The sequence below is a fragment of the Stegodyphus dumicola genome, chromosome 10, assembly GCF_044657685.1.
Source record: "Stegodyphus dumicola isolate Sdum_Otavi_A_Nest chromosome 10, ASM4465768v1".
NCBI lineage: Eukaryota > Metazoa > Arthropoda > Arachnida > Araneae > Eresidae > Stegodyphus > Stegodyphus dumicola.
Window position 1 is genome coordinate 125378251 of NC_140777.1, and position 21145 is coordinate 125399395.

The following is a 21145-nucleotide window of genomic DNA, read 5'->3' on the forward strand; positions in this document are numbered from 1 at the left end:
TATAATTTTAATGTTTTCTTCTTTAATAACAAATAATGACAAAAACTTCACATAATACATGAAATATTCCAGTGTTTTTGAAATTAAATTTATTTCTTGTATCAACTACAATGAAAAACATTGTCATTGACTGTATGTACAAATTTCTAAACCTACAATTTCCAGTTATGTGTTTATTTTCTATACCACATCTGAACACTATTCATTCTCTTTATCTTCTTTTGCAACTGAAGCACACCATACAGTAAAGCTTCTGCAGTAGGTGGACACCCTTAATATAAAAACAAAACCATTAATTGCATAAGGCAAACACAGCTTTCATTCTGAACTACATACAATTGTTAAAGCATTTTACTTCATTTTAAGAAGAATTACTGATATATTGAAGTATTACAAAATTTACATTTTGAACACAAAACTGCTCTTTTTTAACAGTAATTAATAGAAATTTAAATTTTTAATCTAATTAATGACTAAACATTATTTTAATAAAACAAGCACAAAACTTTTGAAAACAATCAAGTCTAATATATTAATCCCTTAAAGCAAAGAACATTGTGATAAAAATGAAACAAAACAAATATTTACACTGCTTGACATTGAAAATGCAACACCAAGAAAGACTGGCCAGAAAGTGATGAAATTTGGGAAAAAAACAGAGATAGCAAGCAGCAATAAGTGATCTTTATTTCAAAATGATAGTCAGAATACAGAGCGAGAACAGCGTCGGCTCAGTAGGATGTAGGACCACCGTGGACAGTGATGCACGAAGAAACACATCTAGGCATAGAGTCAATAACAGTGCGGATGGTGTCCTAGAGGATGGCTCTCCATTCCCTTTCAACCATTTGCCACAGTTCGTCTTCTGAACGAAGCAGGGGCAGAGTCTGCAATTATCGTCCATTCACATTCCACACATGTTCGATTGGTGACAGGTCAGGAGAGTACGGTGGCCAGGGAAGCATCTGTATACCTTGCAGAGCATGTTGGCAGATGCGAGCACTGCTTGGTCGGGCGTTATCCAGCTGAAAAATTACATTAGGCAGCCCCTGAAGGTAGGGGATTGCCACCAGCTTCAGTACATTATCCAAGTATCGTTGGGCCGCCATAGTGCTCTGAATACAAACTAAAGGTGACGTGGAATCGTAGGCAATAGTGCCCCAAACCATTATGCCACGTCATCATGCGGTGGGGTGTTCCACAGTTACTGCCGGATTAGATCTGTCTTCACATCAACACGACACACGTTTGCGGCGACTGTCACTGAGTAAACAGAAGCGTGACTCATCTGAGAACATGACGTTTCGCCATTCTGTCATCCACATCGCTCCAGTCCGGCACTAACGTTCTAAGCTTTGGCGTGGGGTCAATGACAGTGTTCTTAACAGAGGTGGTGAGTGTAGGCCACGTTCAACCAATCGACCGGGAATGATTCTGGTTGACACGGGAACATCCAAGGTATCTTGCACATGCTGCAAAATCATGGTACAAGTGACTTGTGGAATCGCCACAGCTTGTCGGCGGATGCGTCGATCCACACGTGCTGATGTCACTCTGGCTGCACCTGCACCCTTCCTTCTTCCCACATTTCAAATTAAGTTCAATTAATTAACCCAAATTAAAAAAAAGTAATAATAAAATTCACTAAAAAATACAATGTGCGCATTTAAAGAGCCATCAAGAATCCTGCGAGTCAAGAACATGCATTTTGCCTTCTGCTTATATAATCAAAATCCAAATGCATGTCAACCATCTTTGTCTCAATTCAAGTAAAAGATAAATGTAGAAAGTCTACATATATTTCAGATCCTAAGGACATAACACCATCTTGTGCCAAAAATATTAATTTCTAAAATGTTTCAATAATCTGACACAAATAGATGACAGGCAAGAGTGAACAAGAAAATGCTCTGCCGTGCTGGTATACCACCCAGGAAATGAATGCTCTTCATGCTGGCACACCTGCACGATACTGAGTGTAATTATTATATAATTTTAAAAAAAGTTAAATTATTCTTATCATCTGAATGTTTACTCAAGAAATAAGAACAAATCACTATCATAAAACAGTATGAATCTTTATGTAAATATATTTCTAAGACCTCAACAAATTTTAATAATAAAAGCATAGGAAAAGGATTATGAGAATACACGGAAGAAAACATTCTGCTTTATACTGAACAAATACAGTAAAAAGTCCGTAATCCAGAAGTCCAAGATCTCAAAGCCACAAACTTACACATGCACGTAAGCGTTTACGCATGCGCGTAAAGCGTTTACCCATGCGCGCTTCCAATAGTGAAGAAAGTGACAGAGAGGTTATTGAAAATGAAAAAAAAAATTTCGATTGACAAGTTAGTCGGTATTTTCGACACAGCAATTACAGGACTTGAACAGTGGAACTTTGTAACTGAACAAGAAATTATACTTGTTTATAGAATTAAAGACAAAGTATTAGCACAAAAAACGAAGCAACTTAAACAACTTACATTGAAAGAAATGTTTAATAGAGTAAACAAATAAATATTAACCTTTTGTAAATTTTGATACCCTTTAGATCATAATTGCTCTTTATTTCATAAATTACGGTTTCATAATTTTAATTGTGTAATTTCTGCATGCCATCTTACCAGACTTAAATTAATGATCTATAATCCGGAGAAACCCCTAATCCTGAATAGCAGAAGTCCCGACAGGTCCGGATTATGGACTGTGTACTGTACTAATTTGGTCAATATTGACTTAAGTTCTCATTTTGAAAAGAGATGCTTTCCTATTTGTACTGATACAGAAAAAATATATATATACACACAAGAGCACAGCTGTTATATTACCTGGTACATATATGTCCACTGGTATTATACGATCACAGCCTCTAACCACAGAATATGAATAGTGATAATATCCTCCTCCATTAGCACAGCTTCCCATAGAAATAACCCACCTAGGTTCAGACATCTGATCATAAATCTAGAACAAAGTACACATACATAAATAAAAATGACTAAATGATTAATTTTGGCAAATGTAAGATGAACAGTATTGATTTAAACATACTGTAATAAAGAAATTATTATGTGGAAAACAGTGCAAATGAATCATACTGTCACCAATTAATTTCAGAAAAAAATTAGTGCACATTTCCAGCTTTCCAGATAGTAGCAATGTAATAACATAAAGTTAATTAACATTACTACTGAAAATACAAATTTGGTGGGGAAGTTTATAATCACATGATTTGAAACAGAGTCCAGTTCAGGTGCTTTCTTTGGTTTGAGATTATCTATAGATTTGCTAAGCTGTGAAAGTGAAGTATATTGTAATTCTCTCTTAAAAAGGGAGTTATGGAATCTTTCAATAATATCTTGTGGCAAGGTAGTTGTGTTATTTGAAAAAATACCTTCATTATAGGGTGTAAATTGCATTTGGAGATTGTCAACAATAAGTTCGACTTTTTCCGTGTCTGTGTGAGCCTCTACTGCATCCACAGCTTAACGGGATGAGTATTTTTTGTTTATCTGGAAGATGCATGCCAAAGAGTGTTGTCATTGGTTATTATGAACTGAACATATTCTTTGTATCGTGACTGGTAGATACGGTCACATGATGTCTTGATCTTATTCTGGAGAGTACAAAACTGAATTTTAAAGTCAGGATTCCTAGCTTGTTTGCCAAATTCTTCCTACTTTATTTTTCTTAAAAATTTTGGACCTAATCTTGGGATGTAATTTAGAAACACTTGAGCAAAAAGGTGGATTTTGATACTTTTTAAAAAGTATTTGTTAAAATGGAAGTTAAGTGATCAACTGCAGTATCAGTATCATTACTGAATTTAATTTAAAGGGGGGCATAGTTTTATCATTAAGCTTAAATCGAAAATTGTCTCAATTTGGCACCTACTACTAACTTATATCCCTGACGTCAACCTGGCAAATATTTGTTTATTATTTTTGATCTCATCACAACATGACACAACACATGGCAGCTTGAGGAATAACTCATGCAGCAATTGATAATAGCAAGTGAATACCAAACAACAAGATTACTTTTTATGCTGACATTACCCTTGGCAATGATTACAGACTTCAACTAATTATACTGGAAAGGTTTGAGCGTGTTGACAAGGACAAATTTAACAGATATATATATTTTTTTTTCATGTGAAAAAAAATAGATTTTACAAATAATACTCATAGGCCAATCATTTAATACTATTTAAATTGAGAATATCTGTTATTTAGATAAGCTCAGAACTAGTGCCAGTGCTGGTGCAGCCACAACAGCTGGCAGAATTTAAGGGAGGTAATATTTTTAGAATTTAGACAAGCATTGAGCAACAAAATTAAGTGATGACAAAAATCTTTAAAATATAACGAAAATACTGGGATGTAAATTAGAGGTAAAAAAATTTTTAGAATTTAGGGAGATGTTTTACAGCAGAATTTTGGACCTACAGAAACTGCACCAAGCTACAAAATGTCTAATGCCAGCCTTGGAAAAGCCTCACGTATATGTGGGAATTTATTTATTTGAGACTTATGTATACAGGAAATAGCATAAGTATATTACACAATCAAAGTAATATAATCCATGCTTAATTTCGTAAACATGTCACAGATTAATTTCGTAAACATGTCACAGAAGCAAGATAAAATTTAGCCAAAAAACATGTCTTCAATAGGCAATCTCATTGTACATCACCAGCATACAGTAGATGCTAGCTAGGCTTTATGATAATAGCTGCAAATTTGAAAGTTTTAGATACTGAAAACAATAAGTGAAATTTTCCAATTAATGGAATTTGTGAAGAAACATAGAGAGGTGGTAATAAATGAAAATGATATAATAGAAGTCTTTCATTGTAATGACAATACCCCAATCATCAGTCAACTAACAGATAGTAAAATCTGTAATACAGTCTAAATCTAGAAAGTATTGCTACCAACAGCAAAAAGTAACAGAGAGGTTGTTTAGAAAGAAAACATTTTGATTGATAATTTACTGGGAATTCTTGATATGGCAATTACAGGACTTGAATAATAGAACTTTGTAACTGAAAAAGAAATTAAGTCAATATATAGAATTAAAGAGGACAAGGGAGAAGCACAAGGGAAGGGGGAGGAAGCAAATTAAAAAACTTACACTGAAAAAAAAAAAAAAAATGTTTGATAGAGCTAATAAATAAACACTTTTTTTTTTTTTTTTCTTAAGGTCATAAAATGCTCCACCATTTCATATTTTTAATTTTGCAATTTCTATTTGTCATCTTACTTGGACTTCATACTATTGTTAGGATAACATTTTAACTAATTTTGAAAACTACATCATTTTTTGCATTTTCTAAATTCTTTTTCATCAATCAATTTAACCCTTTAACACACGTGGTATTAATTTTATAATTTTTTTAACTAAAAACTCTAGAAACTGAATATTATGATCCTAGAAACAAATAATATATGTATTAAAAAAAATCTACTCTTGTCCATTGTTCTGTGGGTGGTGGTTGCACTGTGAAACTAGCATGCGTCTTGGACTTTGAAACTTACTGAAGTAGTAGGAGAAAAATTTACCTTTTTCCGTGTGTGTTTTCAATAAATGACAAAGTTTGCAAATTAAAAAAGAAAATTATGTAAGAATTGCACGATATGTAAATTTTTTACATTATTTTACAAAGTAAATCATCAGAAAAAATAAAAAAATAAACATTTATGTAATTTTCTTATAGCAGTGAAAATATATGTATCTACATAAAAAGGACATTTGGAAAGTGGATTAAAAAAAGTAAGGATAAAAAAAACTCAGTTTTTTTTTTTTTTTTTTTAAATTTCAAAGAACAAATTTTTTTTGCGACACTGTTCAAAGCATGTTTTGGCTTTTTGGTACATGCATAGACACACATTGCACATTTCGCACATGTATCTTGTTCTATGAGGTTTATTCCTTGTGCTACAAAATGCACATTGCCTGGATGTAAATTTCACTGGTATATGTCCAGCATTATTTAGTTTCTCTTCATCTGGCACATGAAATTTGTGGTTTTTTTATGTTAACGGGGAAAGGGCTTTGTCTTTTTGGCTTTGGTATGGATGATTAATTTCTCATTCATATTCATTTTATTCATATTTTTTCCCAAAATATTTAGAAAATATTTTTAATTTAAATAAAACTTTTATGCGATTACTATTTTTAATTATAGCAAAGTATATTTACATTGAATTTAAACAACAAGAAATAATTTATAAAATCACAATATTAGCTTGGGAAGAAAGTGGGGTCAGAGAAAAATCTCTGGAAAAGAAAGATCTTTTCTCTGGGCAAGTGCATATATTGTTTAGTAATAAAATAACTCTGTGGTTTCAAAGCCCCTTATCTATATCCAGGTAAAAATAAACATTCCTACTATTTGAAAAGCAGTGAACGCCATTGTGAAGAGAAGTGGTTTCAAAGCACGACCAGCCTCTAGAAGATTGTGAGCTCTAGTGACTCAGTGGTCACGCCCTGAAACCACAAAACAAATGCCATAAATTTAGATTCGTTTTTGATACATACAAATTAATTATTGCTATTTTTTATTGCTTATGATAGAAATCATGATGTGCGACGAATAACTTTTGAAAATTAAAAAGTTGTTTATATTAATAAAAGGAAGTTGTCTCATAGAAAACGAATTTTAAAAGGATCCGATTTGAAATACTAAGACCTAAAACATGTATGATTCTGCAGCCATTTTGTGTCATTTAGAGGTAAAAGATCAGTAATGACTTGATTTTCACTCAAAACTTTTGTAAAGAAGAGGAGGAAAAAAAATCAAAAATTGGTGGTTTCAAAGTGCGACCACCGTGCGTGAAAGGGTTAAGATAACTTACTTTATTCTCACTTGCATATATATAAATTCAACAGTACAACAGAGACCTAACAAAGCACATTAAAAACAGGCTTAAATACATACATCTGAACACATTAAAAGGTACTGCATTACAAATTTAGGTACTTGCATATTTTCTCATCTACCATTTCGACAAATAAAAAACTGTTACCAAACAGTTCAATTTAGCACCAATAAAGGATAAACATATTACAATCACTCACGTGGTCTTTCTTAGGCTTTACATAACCCTGATTATTTCACAATAAGCCAGCATGGATGTATATAACCTGGTTTGCTTTTGATCTGCAATCATTTTGGACTCTCCAAAGGCCTAGGAAACTAATTAATTATGAGCTGCAGGATTTTAACATTTTAATCATCAATATAATTTTGTAGATTCTGTAACTAGCATGCATGCTAAAAAAGTTGAAAGAGTCAGGCTCAGAAAAACAGTGCAGTAAATAAAAATAAACACTATGTGACGGCACAGTTCCTTTAAGATTCTTACTTAAATTAATATAACTGGTGTCAAACACAAAGATGATGACTTTTGTTGCTATTTTAAATATCATTAGCGATTTTTGGGTGGCTAGAATGACTGGTATAAGTTTTAATAAACTGAAAAGTTTGAATTCATTGTCAGATAGCTTCAAAGCTTGAGATCATATTCATTTAATTCCTTTAGTTCTTTCTGATAATCTGTATCCTCCTGAAAACCAATTAATTATCAAGCAGTTATTGCCAAAATAGAAAAATCCATCACATCACCATAATGCACTTCAGGAACCCAAATATGCAAGACCCACAGCAGACCAGTGCAAATTTTTATTTACAACTTGAACAATCATTTTTTTTTAAATTTGTGTTTCTACATTAAGTACATTTGATATTTATGTATTATCATGATAAATTGACCATGAAAATCTTGCGAAGCAGCACAATTTAGTGCCAGTCATGGATAAACATGATGTAACGGCACACTTAAAATGTGTGTGCTTTGATTGATGTAACCCCATTATTTGTTGAAAAGCTACATTTTGTTTTTATGAACAAGAATATAAAATTAACTGGGTACTTTTTCATTTTGCCGGTGCAAATCTCGCCAAGCAGACTTTATTGGCGACAGCACACGGCATACACATAAAACATATTAACAAATGTTAGTTCTAAGAATTTTTTATTTTGAAGGCATAAACATTTTAATATCGTTTAAAATTTTGTAAAAAGGCAATAAATAAAGACAATAAATTTGTAAAACAAAATTAATTTAAGAATTTACTATGCTTTCATGGTACAGCATCCTGAATCACCAGTTCATATCACATGACTCCAAGTGATCTCATCTCACATAAACTAAGCTACAAAAATCTAATTCTCTCATTAATTTCAAGTTATCCAGTTATTAGTTCATTCTACATTAATTTCAAGTTAAATCTTAATATGGAATAGAAGTTTAAATGCAAGAATCATTTTTATTCGTATGAATGCCTTACTAAAAAATTATGTAAAACTGCAGTTCTTTACTTCGCTAGTGCATTCGCATTAGAACTGATGAATTTAACAATTCACTTTGCCTTTTCTGTATTTTCGCCTTCGGATGAGCGGTGTGATTGCATCCTAATTGACTTAACTATCGCGAATGGCCATAGGGTATAAAATTGAATTATCTGGTAAAAATTCTATGCAATTTTATGCCAGTATTGAAAGAAACAATCTGATAAGAAATGGCTGCAACTTGTTTTGAAAATGAGGCATAAAAGGTTACCAGTGAGGATATTCCGTTTGGCATCGGTAGTACATTTTCGGCGACTTTATCGCTTGCGCCAGCAAACGGAAAAGTACCATTAACAGTTATCGCTGTATTTTTTCTTTGCATTTGAAAAAAAATATTCAAATTTGGGACCTACCTTCTGCAAAACAGAAAACAGTGGATTATTTTTAAAGCCATGAGATTTTACCATAAAAATGTACATATTAATGCACACAATACGGTCTGCTAGTTATGGCTGAAAAACATAAAGTCAGTGAATTAATTAGACATGGGAAATTGTTGCTAATAGCATTCTGAACAGTGCTTCTGGTGAAATTAGAGGGTCTAATAAAACAGCAAAAACCAATAGAAGCCTTTTTAAAGAAGCACAAAAATAAAGATGGTCGAATACTGACTCTATATTAAATAAGGTAGATCAGTTCCTTCAGAATTTATTAGGATCAACTGCTGCAACCATTTTAGTCTCAGCTAGCTGTCATGGTTCAATAGTAGCCAACTTTCACAGTCAATGGGATAATACACAAGTATCATATATTTTTCTTCCTTGAAAGGAATAGTAATGGGATTGTGCAGTTTATCAGCTTGCATTTCTTTAGAAATCTAACATTCTATCCAATATTTTGTTTGGCAGAGAATGCATAGAATGCAAAAATTTGCATTCCATGAAACTGTACTTTCTAAACAAAGCATCTTAATTGCTGTACGGTTTACAGATTAAAATTTATATGCGATACCCCAAATTTTTTGCAGTTTACTGTTTTTTGTTTTTTTTTTTCTTTCTTTCTTTTTCTTTTAAAGCGAAAACAGATCACTGAGTACATGTGGAGAAAAACACCATGCACAAATACCAAATTTGTGTAATTCTCTGATATTTTTTAAGGGAAAACAGATTGTTGTACTAAGAACAATAGCATATTGAAATTTACATAAGGATTTCTTGAAAAATGTAAATATTTTATTTTAGATGTTTCTTGCTTTTTAAATTTTATTGATTTATTGTTCTTTTATGGAAGTCGTAGTGAGCCACCATTTTTCAAAATGCTGTTGCCTTTAGCATGGTGAAAAATTTGCTGCCAATCAATTGACAACTTCTCAAAAGGGGTTGTGAAAGTATTTTCTTTTTATATACTGTATCTATAATTTGTACCTTTTGATAATGTAATTGAATAAATAGAAATATGTTATTATCTAACTAAATAAAGAATTGTCTGCTTCCTGCAAAATTAAGCTTAAATGAATGGCACAAGTTTGGCAGGATCTCTGCCAGCTTTCATGACGATGAGACACAATCCTTGCAGTTAATGAGAAACAGATAAATACTCAAATTTATTTCAATAAATTCCATATATCATTTAAAAGATGATATTAAAAATTCATATATACTAACCTTTCTTAACGCAGGAGCCATTTTGTTTGTAAGCGTTCCAGCAACAATAATCACATCGGACTGTCTTGGACTGGCTCTAAAAACTACACCAAATCTGTCCATATCATAACGTGGGGCTGCCATATGCATCATTTCTACAGCACAACAAGCAAGTCCAAAAGTCATTGGCCACAGTGAGTTCTGAAAAAGAAAACTTTAATTTTCACAGTTTATTTTCAGAAAATTACATGTTTTTTATATTTTCATATTTTTTCAGCATTTAAAGTATAATTAATTAAATGGAAGCATTAAAATTTAGATTTATATATATATACTATATATAAATAAAAAACTTCAGAATGCCTTATAATTGTCACAATGCCTCTCTGATAGCATTTAAAAATGTTGGCAGAAAAATAAAACTTTTCAGAAGTATCAGTGCCTATCATTTTTCATATAATTATTTCTATATATGAATTTAAAAAAAAAAAAAAAAAAAAAAAAAAAAAATTTCTACTTTTTTTTTTTTTTTTACTAAAAAAAAGGTGCTTGTTCTGACAGTATTAATACTGGAAATGATTCATCTCCAGAATTAATGAAATGGAAAAGAATAAAGAAATTTTTAATCTGTAAATTGAGAAGTAAATTCAGTATTAAATTTTCTTTGACAATGGAGATTTTTCATAATTTTTGAAATGTGTTCTTCTCCAAGTAAGTGCTAACTTGTGACCAATTAACTAAAATCACCCACATTGGCAATTCGTACTCTGTTTGATTCATAGCATCACAGACTTTCACCAACTGCAACATGAATACAAGCAAAATTTCCACATAAACTTTTCCCAAAATATCTCTCATTAGGCTCAAATCCTTCAAAATAATCAACAAATCGATCACTATTCAGAATGACATTCTTAACCACTTAATTAATCAAGTAAAGTACACATTTAGGTTAATCTTTGTATTATTGTAACTTGGCGATTTTTTGGCGACCAACCCTGCTACAGCAACCTGCATGTTTTTGTTTGGACGCCATTTTGTTTTCACGAAGTAAAGGCAAGTTTTTTTTTTTTTTTTTTTTTTTTAAATCAACATTTTTTTCCCCATCAATCTGCTAGCCGAATTACACTTATGCTAGAACTGTTGTGTAGAGAATTTGTCTGATAGCGGTATAAAAACTAGGTGAATGATTTTCTGATTTATGGAAATTTTAATTTTATTTGATTCTGAATTATTTATTTTAAGGCTTTAATTTTGGGGAAAAACAGATGCTTCTGGGAATATTATTTAGTTTAAAAGAATATTATTTATTTTCTTTTATTTGCAAATTTTGTACAAGCTTTGATTCATTGTGAAAGAAGCAGGGAAAGGGAAGCAATTTTTTTGCCAAGTCATAATTTCGCGCGCTTTGTCCTTTAGAATGTTCTAGAAGGATTTTCATTGTTAGTTGACCTTAAGAGAGGAAGTACGTGACAGAAAGGTCAAAGGTTGCTACTTGTCTTTCAACGTAAGTCATTCAGGTTTTTGGCGATTGAGGGTCCGGTTGTTGGCTAAGTGAAGAAGGGCGCGCATGCGCGATCACCCTTATTTCCGCATTCAGGGGTTGAAAACAAAAATTTTGCCAAAATTAAGGGGGCGATAAGTGAAGCCATAGTGGGAGCCCGCGTTTGTGAAGGAGACGAAGGAAATTCGAGTTGGGATCACCGACTGACGGGCTTGCTGGACTTTTGGACGTTGCTCTTGAGGCTTGCTTGAAGGCGGTGGAAGGGATGTAGTTTACGGAGGGAGATGTTTTCCGGTGGGGAGCGGCAAATATGCTCCCCGGCCGCGTTTTGGTTAAGAGGCGAGACTTACTGACTGGCGTGTGGAACTTACTTTGGACGTTACTCGTGAAGCTTGCTCTTGGGATGAGCAAGAACAGGCGAGCCATAATTGCCTAGAAAAACTTTTCTGGCCGGAAGCTGCAAACACGCTCCCTTGCCGCGTTCTGGTAAAAAGGCGAAATTATGAACCAGTCACCTGCGTGTTGACTTAAGACTTTCAAGACCAAGCGGATAGCAGTGCTCCTGTTTCTGTTTTACAGACTTGAAAAAAAATGCTTCGTCATTATGAACCAGCTACCTGCGTGTTGACTTAAGACTTTCAAGACCAAGCGGATAGCAGTGCTCCTGTTTCTGTTTTACAGACTTAAAAAAATGCTTCGTCATTATGAAAACCAGTTACCTGCGTGTTGACTTAAGACTTTCAAGACCAAGCGGATAGCTGTGCTGGGCAGCAGTGCTCCTGTTTCTGTTCTACAGAGGTAAAATAATGTCGACATTATGAGAACCAGTGTAAAGATGAGCCCCGCCGACGTCAACGCTTATTAGGATACGAGTCCTCCACTTCAAGATGTCCACCCAAGTTAAGTTCTATTTTTTTGTGTTTGAACTTTAAGTAAGTTTTCAATAACTTTTCTTAGAATGTAAAAACAACGTCGAATCTTAAATTAATTCTCAGGCCTTAAATTGTTTCCCTTTCCCCTTTTAAATTACCAGACAAACCTTAAGTTTTTTTTTATATATGAATTTAAATGAAAAAAAAAGGGTAAATGACAAATTGATGACTTCTCCTTAGACTCTCAGATGAGGTTAAGATTTTTTTTTATTGTGATGTAATTGAATAAACGGATATTTAATCTGGAAACCTATTACAGTATGTTTTTTTTATATATTTAATATGTTTTTCCTATGTTTTCGATCCTCTCACGGCGCGGTCCCGGGATGCATTTTTTCACAACGCAAAATGCTTTACCGTTTCACTATACGATCACTAAAAGTTTGGGTAATTAGCAAAAATTCTTAAGAGTTTAGTTTCCTCCCTAAGAGGAAGTAGAAACCTTTCATGGCAAGTAGTTTCTTATTTAACAATGGTACCTTGAAGTAAAGCTATTTAACCTTGGTGCCGAAACTTCTATTTAACAGAACTTTTATGGAACAAAAGTGCTTAATCATGATGAAGATTAGGTGCGAAATTGGGAGAAAGTGCAGAATCGCAAACTGCTTGCCACGTTTTTAAGAATTTCACATACACGATAACCATATACACGTCGACCCATTTTCACTTAAAAAAGCATCCCAGATTTTCACAAAAATGGCATTGCGCACACTCTTGACTTTATCCATGTACACTGCTAAATTCCTAGCTAGTAACCTTTATCACCTTACTAAAATGTCGCCAAACTACCTGTTACCATATTCCAAAGATTAGCCCACATTTATTTCAAAACTGACCGATTTAAAAATTTTACTTATGCTGGAACTTTTATGGAACAAAAGTGCTTAATCATGATGAAGATTAGGTGCGAAATTGGGAGAAAGTGCAGAATCGCAAACTGCTTGCCGCGTTTTTAAGAATTTCACATACACGGTAACCATATACACGTCGACCCATTTTCACTTAAAAAAGCATCCCAGATTTTCACAAAAATGGCATTGCGCACACTCTTGACTTTATCCATGTACACTGCTAAATTCCTAGCTAGTAACCTTTATCACCTTACTAAAATGTCGCCAAACTACCTGTTACCATATTCCAAAGATTAGCCCACATTTATTTCAAAACTGACCGATTTAAAAATTTTACAAAAAGTTTTAATCGTTTATATGATTTCACAGACTTTTTTTACCTATTTAAAGAAAGGTTAAAAATGAAGTAAAGCGTGCATACTACAAGGAACAGAATTAAATTCACTAATTTACTAGGATTAAATTTTGTTAGAATTTACAATAATTCAACTAACATTTAAAAAATATACAAATTGCAAGTCCTGCTTTGATAATAATACAATTTTAAAGAACTGAAAGTATAAATAAAAAATAATTTCCAAATGAGAAAAATTCTTTGAGTTTCATGACAAACCTTTCTTGCCCAGTTGAGAAGATCATCAACACGAGCCATTGCATACTCAAATTTACCAGTAGTATTTTGGAAAGGAGAATATGGCTTTCTTTTAACTGGAACATTCTCTTGCGTCTGAGGGACAGTACTTTGTGCTCTTGCACTATTCTGCACGAAAACTTTTGAGACTATACTCTGCCCGAACCTTCCTTTTGCCAAAACTGTAAAATACATATAATTTAGTTCCCACTAATTAATAACAGTACATTTTAAAATTTATACTGATAAATATATAAGACTTATAACAACTCTGAGATAAGGAACAGACTTATAAATGAAATAACTTCTGATTTATATATTTCCAACAAAGACTGCACAATACTTATTGTCTTCAAATTAAAAGTTTATCTAGGAAATACAAATTTAAAATAAGCAAAACTCATGGAACAAAAGCTTACACAAAAAGTTAAAGCTTACACAAGCTTTAACTTTTTGTGTAAAAGTATAAAAGTTAAAGCTTACACAAGCTTTAACTTTGCTGAGGGAAGGACAAAACAAACTGCACGCTACCCTAGGCTATTTTTAATGTTTAAAAAAGAAAATATTAAATAATTAAAATGAATTACCAACAGCCCAGTCAAAATTAAATTTTGTATAATTGCTGTCCTACATTACATAAATAGATTATTTAATAAATTATTCATATAACACATTAAAAAGTATAAAATTACACCAAGAATTTCACTGTTTAAAAATTAAAGTAATGATAAACGGTATTTTTACAACAACCATTATGAAACTATTTCATTTAAATATTTATTCGATTTATGTTACTTTTAAGGCATTCTTTGAACGATATAAATTTCATACTGTATTAATACTATTTTCCTATTCAGAATTTTACATCCATTAAAAAGACTGCAGGTGGGAAAAATAAATAAAAAAATAATTACGTAATCCCATCTCTTTGGTGTTAGATGGTCGACTGGTGATATAACAAGAATACACGCAATACAGCCTCCGAAAAAACTGAGCCCGAAACAATATATTTTACTGATTCCACAAGAAAAGAAAAATTTTTTTATCTCTACCTATTTACTTCTTGTATAATAAATTTTCATTATAAGTTTACCTCACATCCCCCCTAAAGGTTATAAGGATTTGACATATGAAGGTTATTGAAAGGTTTATTTCACCATACTCAAGTAAACTTGTAGCTACTATGCTTAATTCTTTAAAAAAATCTTTAAGAAAACTGATTTATTGGTTGCGAGAGTTAATATCGTATACATGTACGATTATCAAGATCAAAACATATAACAGGTAAACACCCAATGAAAGATATATAAGCAGCTCAGAATTAGATTCGATTACTTATAAACTTTATCAGTAAGAAAAGTTTTATAAATATCACTTTTTCATTTAATTTTCAATCAAATATATTTGTATTATTACATAAAAAAACATAGCCCGTAAATACATCTCGACTTACTGGTAGCCGCCATATTGGCAATTTTACAATTATGGTTATGGTTACAGTTAAATGGATTTGTTTACTACAGGAGAAATATTTTTTATGTTATAATAATATGCCAAAACGTACTTAGGCTAACTAGCTAGGATGAGCTAGGGTAAGAGTATCTTTATGTGTAACATTCTGAGGCAATCTATCATACACGTTAAGCACGAGGAAAAACATGAAAACATTTTTTTTTTCTTGTTATCACCTTTCGTTGACAATTGTGAGGGTGGGATATTCTACAGAGAACAGCCTTGATGGCGCCAATTTGGCTCCTTTAACGACGTGGGCGATATTTTATTATGTCAACGGAAGTAAATATCATGTGAAGAATCGCAGCTAAGGATAAGAGGAAAATATATGGGGAAAAGCGGGATTAAGAAGACTCCTGATGAGAAGATAGCGTCACCTCGTGTAAGGCTACTATAAAGGGTATCTCTAGTAGCTCTAACCTCGTGATTTCAATTAATATCGCTGATTGGATGAGCCTCGTGACGCACACATAGGGATAAATAGGGCTTCTGCTCAAGGTACGAAGAGAAACGCTTGTGAGATGGATGCTAAAATAAACCTACCACTTTATATTCCAAAATTTGTCTCATTCCTGTTGCCCCGGCTGCACAAAACAAATAATGTATGAGAAATTACATTTCATATATATATATATATTCATTTTCGTTTTAAATTCTTTTAATGAAATAGAATTCTTTTTTGTTAAAAGAGTTAGAATTTGCTTTGTTTTTTCCTTGCTTTGGGGAAGGACCAGAATTTTTGGGTGAACTATTACAATTAAAATACATTGAAATGGTTCATCGGCTAATTCTGGATATAGAAAAACAAGGATTTTTGTAGAAGAGAGATTTCAATTAATTTCAATGTTTGTCCCTCCCCTGATGAAGTGGCATTAAGATTGATTGAATTCCTCTTCTATTTTTTGTTCGTTTTTCTTCAAATTTAATTAATTTTTGCTTGTCTGAAATGCTTTGGTTTTAACATTTTTAAATTCTTTATTGCATTTATATGACTGTTTAAAATTAATTAATTATGAATTTCAATTTATGGTTTTTGTGAATTATTACTTCTAAATTTCTTACTTTATGCCTTTAATAATATATAAACAATTAATTTTTTTTATAAACGAGTTTATGTATAATTAGCCCAAAGGGCATTAGCTCAGAAAGGCTCTTAATTTCGTTTTGGTATTTTGCGTTGGTTCACTGTAAATTTCGGTTCACTTTTCAAATTCTTCCCGCCAAATATTAGAGCCCTGTGTTATATTTACAGAAATTAAATAGTGAAGAATCTGCATAAATGTATGTATTTTTCTCACATTGTGATAAAACAACGGTTCCTAAGGCCATCAAATTTTGAATAACGTACGTCTCCACCCGAATATGGGCATCTGGAAGCCAAAATTTTGAATATGGAATTTCTTTTATTATCTATTTCATATTTTGTAAAACTTTAAGGAAATTTTGATTTACGAACTCAACAATTTTAAATAGAGCAATGGCAACATTGCACGGGAGAAAAACATTTTTATTTCCATCGCGAGCGACTGTGTATCGAAAATTCTAAAGATATGCTGATTTAAAATTATTTTGCGATATTACTGTTGAACTACAAAACGTTAAAAAAAAAGTCTCTTTGGGTGTAATGTATAATCTGAAAGCTTTCAAATTTTTATATATTTTTTTAATATTCGCTGTAATAGCTTTTAGAAACTAGCCTTTTTACTTCTTTATGCGAAGTAAAAAGGAAGTATTGTAATCGCAAAAAGTTTCAGGCAGCATATTTAAACGAAAATATCCATTTTGACTGCAATCGAATGCAATTTAACGATGTTTTTGCGTGATATCTGTACGTAAGGACAGAATAAAATACTCTTTTCCTTCAAAAAAATTATAAAACTGCTTTAAAATTAATTCTGAAGAGAATTTTTCGTGGCGTCTGTATGAACGTATCTCGCATAACTCAAAAATGCGTAGCCTCAGAACGTTGAAATTTTGTATATAGGACTGCTATAACATGTAGATGTGCACCTCGTATTTTGGTTGCAATCGGCCACACCAAACGTATATAAATATATTTATATATACATCCACTCTATTACCCGGCTCAGTGATCTCAGTTTCTTTACTCTTATATGTTTGTAAATTGTACATTTTTTGCTTTAAAAATGATTGAATTATGTTGTTTTATCTTCCGGTTAAGGGTTTTATGCCTTTAGTAAATCTGTATGCAATATTTTTAGAATTATCAACAATTTTAAAGTTGTTTAAGTACCGCTAAGCCTAATACTTCTCTTGATGGCGGCCATTGTTTGTTTATATTTGAAACGCCTTCATTTATTACTGCCAATTAAATCATAATTAATCCTTTCTGGAAATTTTTCGAGGAAATAAGTGTTTAAGATATACTTCGTAATTTTTAATATAGATATTTTGAGTTTTTATGTATTTTTGCCTTCTCGCGAAGTGAGAACTGAATTGATTGAATGAGAAATACTCAATTGTCTGTGAAAAACTGTTTCTTTTTTGTTTTGTTTGCTTAATTTCTTTTATACATCATTGTAGCTTTATTATAGTATTTGAATAGAACATGTGGCAACGATTAGATAATTCTATTCTTTAAATGATATAAATTTTGTGCATTCTGAGTTATAATATGAACGAAATATAATACTATTAATTGAACCTAGCGCCAGAGTATCGCTATGGTAAACAAAGTGAATTTTAAAGAATGCATTTATTCTATTGTGGTTTATGCGCTGTCGACGAAGTAGATTTAATTCAATCTAATAAGTTTAAATGAAATGCAAGAAAAAATGCGTATAATTTAATATTCCGTACAAGGAAGTCATGTGGTGTACACATCAGATTTTTTTTATTTCGAAAACTGTTTTATTTCAGACAGTGTTGCCACTGCTCGCTTTCACGTAGTATATTCTGTTAATCAAAAATTCATTAAAGTTTTGGGAAATATGAAATAAATAACAAAGCAAATACAAAATTTAGGCTGCCAGGTGCCCATGTTCTGGTGGAGGACTACGTTATTCAGAATTTTGAAGCTCTAGGTACCATTGTTTTTCACACTGCGAGAGAAGCATGCATACATTCATGCAGATTTCTTCGTTACATAATTTCTTTAAAAATAATACTAGACGATAATACACGGTTGCAACAGTTTGGAAAGTGATATGCCGTTTACAGTGTTTCAAAGGAAAATCCCGTTTCCAGACTAATAGCCCACTTGGGCTAATAAAAATTAAAGGACTATTGGGAATAGAAGTTAGAATTTTTGGAATACATAGAGAGAAAGAGCCTTGAAAATTTCGGACATTTATTGTCTTTTAAATGTGGTGCACGAATAAACGAATGATACTAAATCGATAGTTGAACAGCCTCTCTGTCATGTTGTATTCTTATAATATACGTAGAGAATAAGATTTTCTTAACTAATAATAATAATTGGCATAATAAAATTAGGATTAAGGCTTTCTAAACTAATAATAATAAATTTTAAATGTTTACAAAAATATTTGCATAATCATCTTCTCGCTTAAATTACATATTTAAAACTGTCAGCCTGGAAATATGAAAACTTGGAAGTTCTCGCGCGTATAATAACTAAGGTTACTAAACTATTCAAAAAAAATAATAATAATAAGATTTTAACTATCTCCCGAAAGGGATTTTTAAAGTTTGAGATGGTTTATTAGCAGGGTTTTAATAGAGATAGCCCAGGTGGAATAGCGAAACACTTTTGTAAGAAGTTATAGAGTCTGGTTCTCTTTGGCAGCATAAACTAAAGAGCTCTAAAAGACTGTAAGAGGAATTATTCTCAGATCTTTAAGTACAAGAGAACGTCACAACAAGGGTGTAAAGAACCCTTTATTAATTCAATATAATTCAATAAATGGCCCCACTTGGGATTACACAAAGCCAACACTTCTAATTTAAACAGGTAACGGTGAACATGAAATAAAATATTACAAACTGCCCTGCAGCAGTATGATAGCTTTCCCACATAGTGGGTTTAGGGTTACAAGAAAATGGCAAGGAAAGGCAGGGTTGCCAGATTTGTTGAGAAATCTCCCGTTTGAAGACAAAATTGGCGATATGCCATAGACGGAGCGAGAGCATTCTAGAACGAATTATTACGGGTTTCAGAATGTTCCCGAAGACAGGTCAAAAGCTGTAAATACCCTGCCTGTACGCGGAGTAGTAATGTATCTTGAGTTTATCATGAAGAGTATCTTGAGAGTATGTTGAGTTTAGTAGTAGTGTCTCGAGTTCAGAGATTAGCTCGAGAGCGATCGACCGAGCAGGAAGCTGTACTTTAGTTCTTTGCCGTGAAGCTGCTCTCGCCGTTATAGTCTGATAGCCCGAAAGCTGTGTTGCTGATTGCTTCAGCGTGTTTATCGTAGTTTTTAGACGACTGTAAACATGTCTTTGGAACTGTACTGTGTAATAATGACGAGTAAATTATGTTTTGATTCTTCATCAAGTGTTGTCATTAATCACTCCAAATCCACGAACCTGTAGAACACAACAGCTGGTGTCAGAAGTGGGATTTGTAAGTGAATGCCAGTTATCCTCCTGTAGGAGGCAGCCATGGCGGAGGAAATAAGGATTTTATGAACTTGTTAGCAGCCAGACTGGCTGGACTGAAAGAGATTAAACACGGATATAAACAGATGAAGGCTGCGATGAAAGTTCAATATGAAGAGATGATTGCTGGATAAGAAGAAATAACGAATGAAATAAAATCGTGTCGAGAAGAAATAAAAGCCTCACAAGTAAAGCTACAGCAGCAACTCCCACGGATAGATGTGAAGGAAAAGAAGATTAGAAGCGACATCGTGTAGTTTAGAGAGAAAACTGGTGCCAAAATAGAAGATGTGGAAATGACAGTTATGGCATCTGAAGCATCAAAGGATGAAGGCATGAAGGAAGTAACTGATGAAGTGTCTGAGAAAGATGGAGAAATGAAGGATGAAACATTTAAGGAAATTGAAGAAAGAGAACGAAAAGATGAAGAAATGAAAGAAGCTTTCAATTCTCAAGTGCTTGAAGTTGAAATGGCAGAAAGTGAAAATGCTGTTTGTGAAGATGAAATAAAAGAAATAGTTAGTAAACCACCTGAAAAAGGTGAAGAAATAATTCATGGAAATAAATGTTCCTGCATCTCAAGTGCCTGAAGTCCAGATGGAAGAAAGTTAAAATGCGACTGTTAAGTTGGTAGAAACTGATAGTGAAGTTTGGAAGTCGCAGTTAGCAAGTATTGAACCATCTAAAAATTCATGTGATGCAAAGATGGGAAAACCTGATGTACAGCTTAAGTAAAATGTTCTAGTATTGCAGAAAAATACACCTTCTCAAACTGTGTGTCTCATAATACAAGTTCTACTGAAACAAAATTGATTCTAAGCCGTGATACTTCTATTTAGAATTGGATTCTGCTTGTAAAGAATTGGATTCTAGTCATAACTCTAATGCAAGAATAGGAACTGGTTTTTCAGGAAACAGAGGAAAATAAGAATGCTCCAATTGCTAAAAATACAGGGTTGAACCGTATACATGATGAGAATAAACTGCAGAGTGGTGAGCAAACTGTTTCGTATCTTCCTGTGGATGAAAAAAAACGGAAACTTCAGAGTATGATATGCAAAACAGAAATACGTCTCAGAATTGCAGTTAAAAAGTAATCAACCCGGGTATAACTTAATGAAAAGCTTGA

At 32.6% G+C, this 21145-nt stretch overlaps 1 protein-coding gene across 3 annotated transcripts; it reads right to left on the reverse strand.

The window, feature by feature from the left end:
* Positions 1-72: 72 nt before the first annotated feature.
* LOC118187309 (uncharacterized) lies at positions 73-15447 on the reverse strand. 3 transcript variants are annotated; one of them, XM_035357503.2, is made up of 5 exons: positions 15377-15447; positions 13906-14105; positions 10027-10206; positions 2835-2970; positions 73-271 (listed from the first exon to the last, which is right to left on the reverse strand). In XM_035357503.2, the coding sequence occupies exons 1-5, from the start codon at positions 15387-15389 to the stop codon at positions 174-176; spliced, it is 627 nt and encodes a 208-aa protein (XP_035213394.1). In that variant the 5' UTR covers positions 15390-15447; the 3' UTR covers positions 73-173. The 3 variants fall into 3 exon arrangements, with proteins under 3 accessions (XP_035213394.1, XP_035213395.1, XP_035213396.1); XM_035357504.2 differs by lacking the exon at positions 15377-15447 and adding an exon at positions 14838-14862; XM_035357505.2 differs by lacking the exon at positions 15377-15447 and having other exon boundaries at positions 10027-10219; positions 13906-14038.
* Between the last annotated feature and the right edge of the window lie 5698 nt (positions 15448-21145).

Excerpts from the sequence above, each read along its gene's own strand:
- LOC118187309 (XM_035357503.2), bottom strand. Across the intron at positions 10,207-13,905 it reads TTCTCAACTGGGCAAGAAAG|AACTCACTGTGGCCAATGAC; the intron begins GTTTGTCATGAA and ends TTTCTTTTTCAG. Across the intron at positions 2,971-10,026 it reads TGGCTCCTGCGTTAAGAAAG|ATTTATGATCAGATGTCTGA; the intron begins GTTAGTATATAT and ends ACTTTGTTCTAG.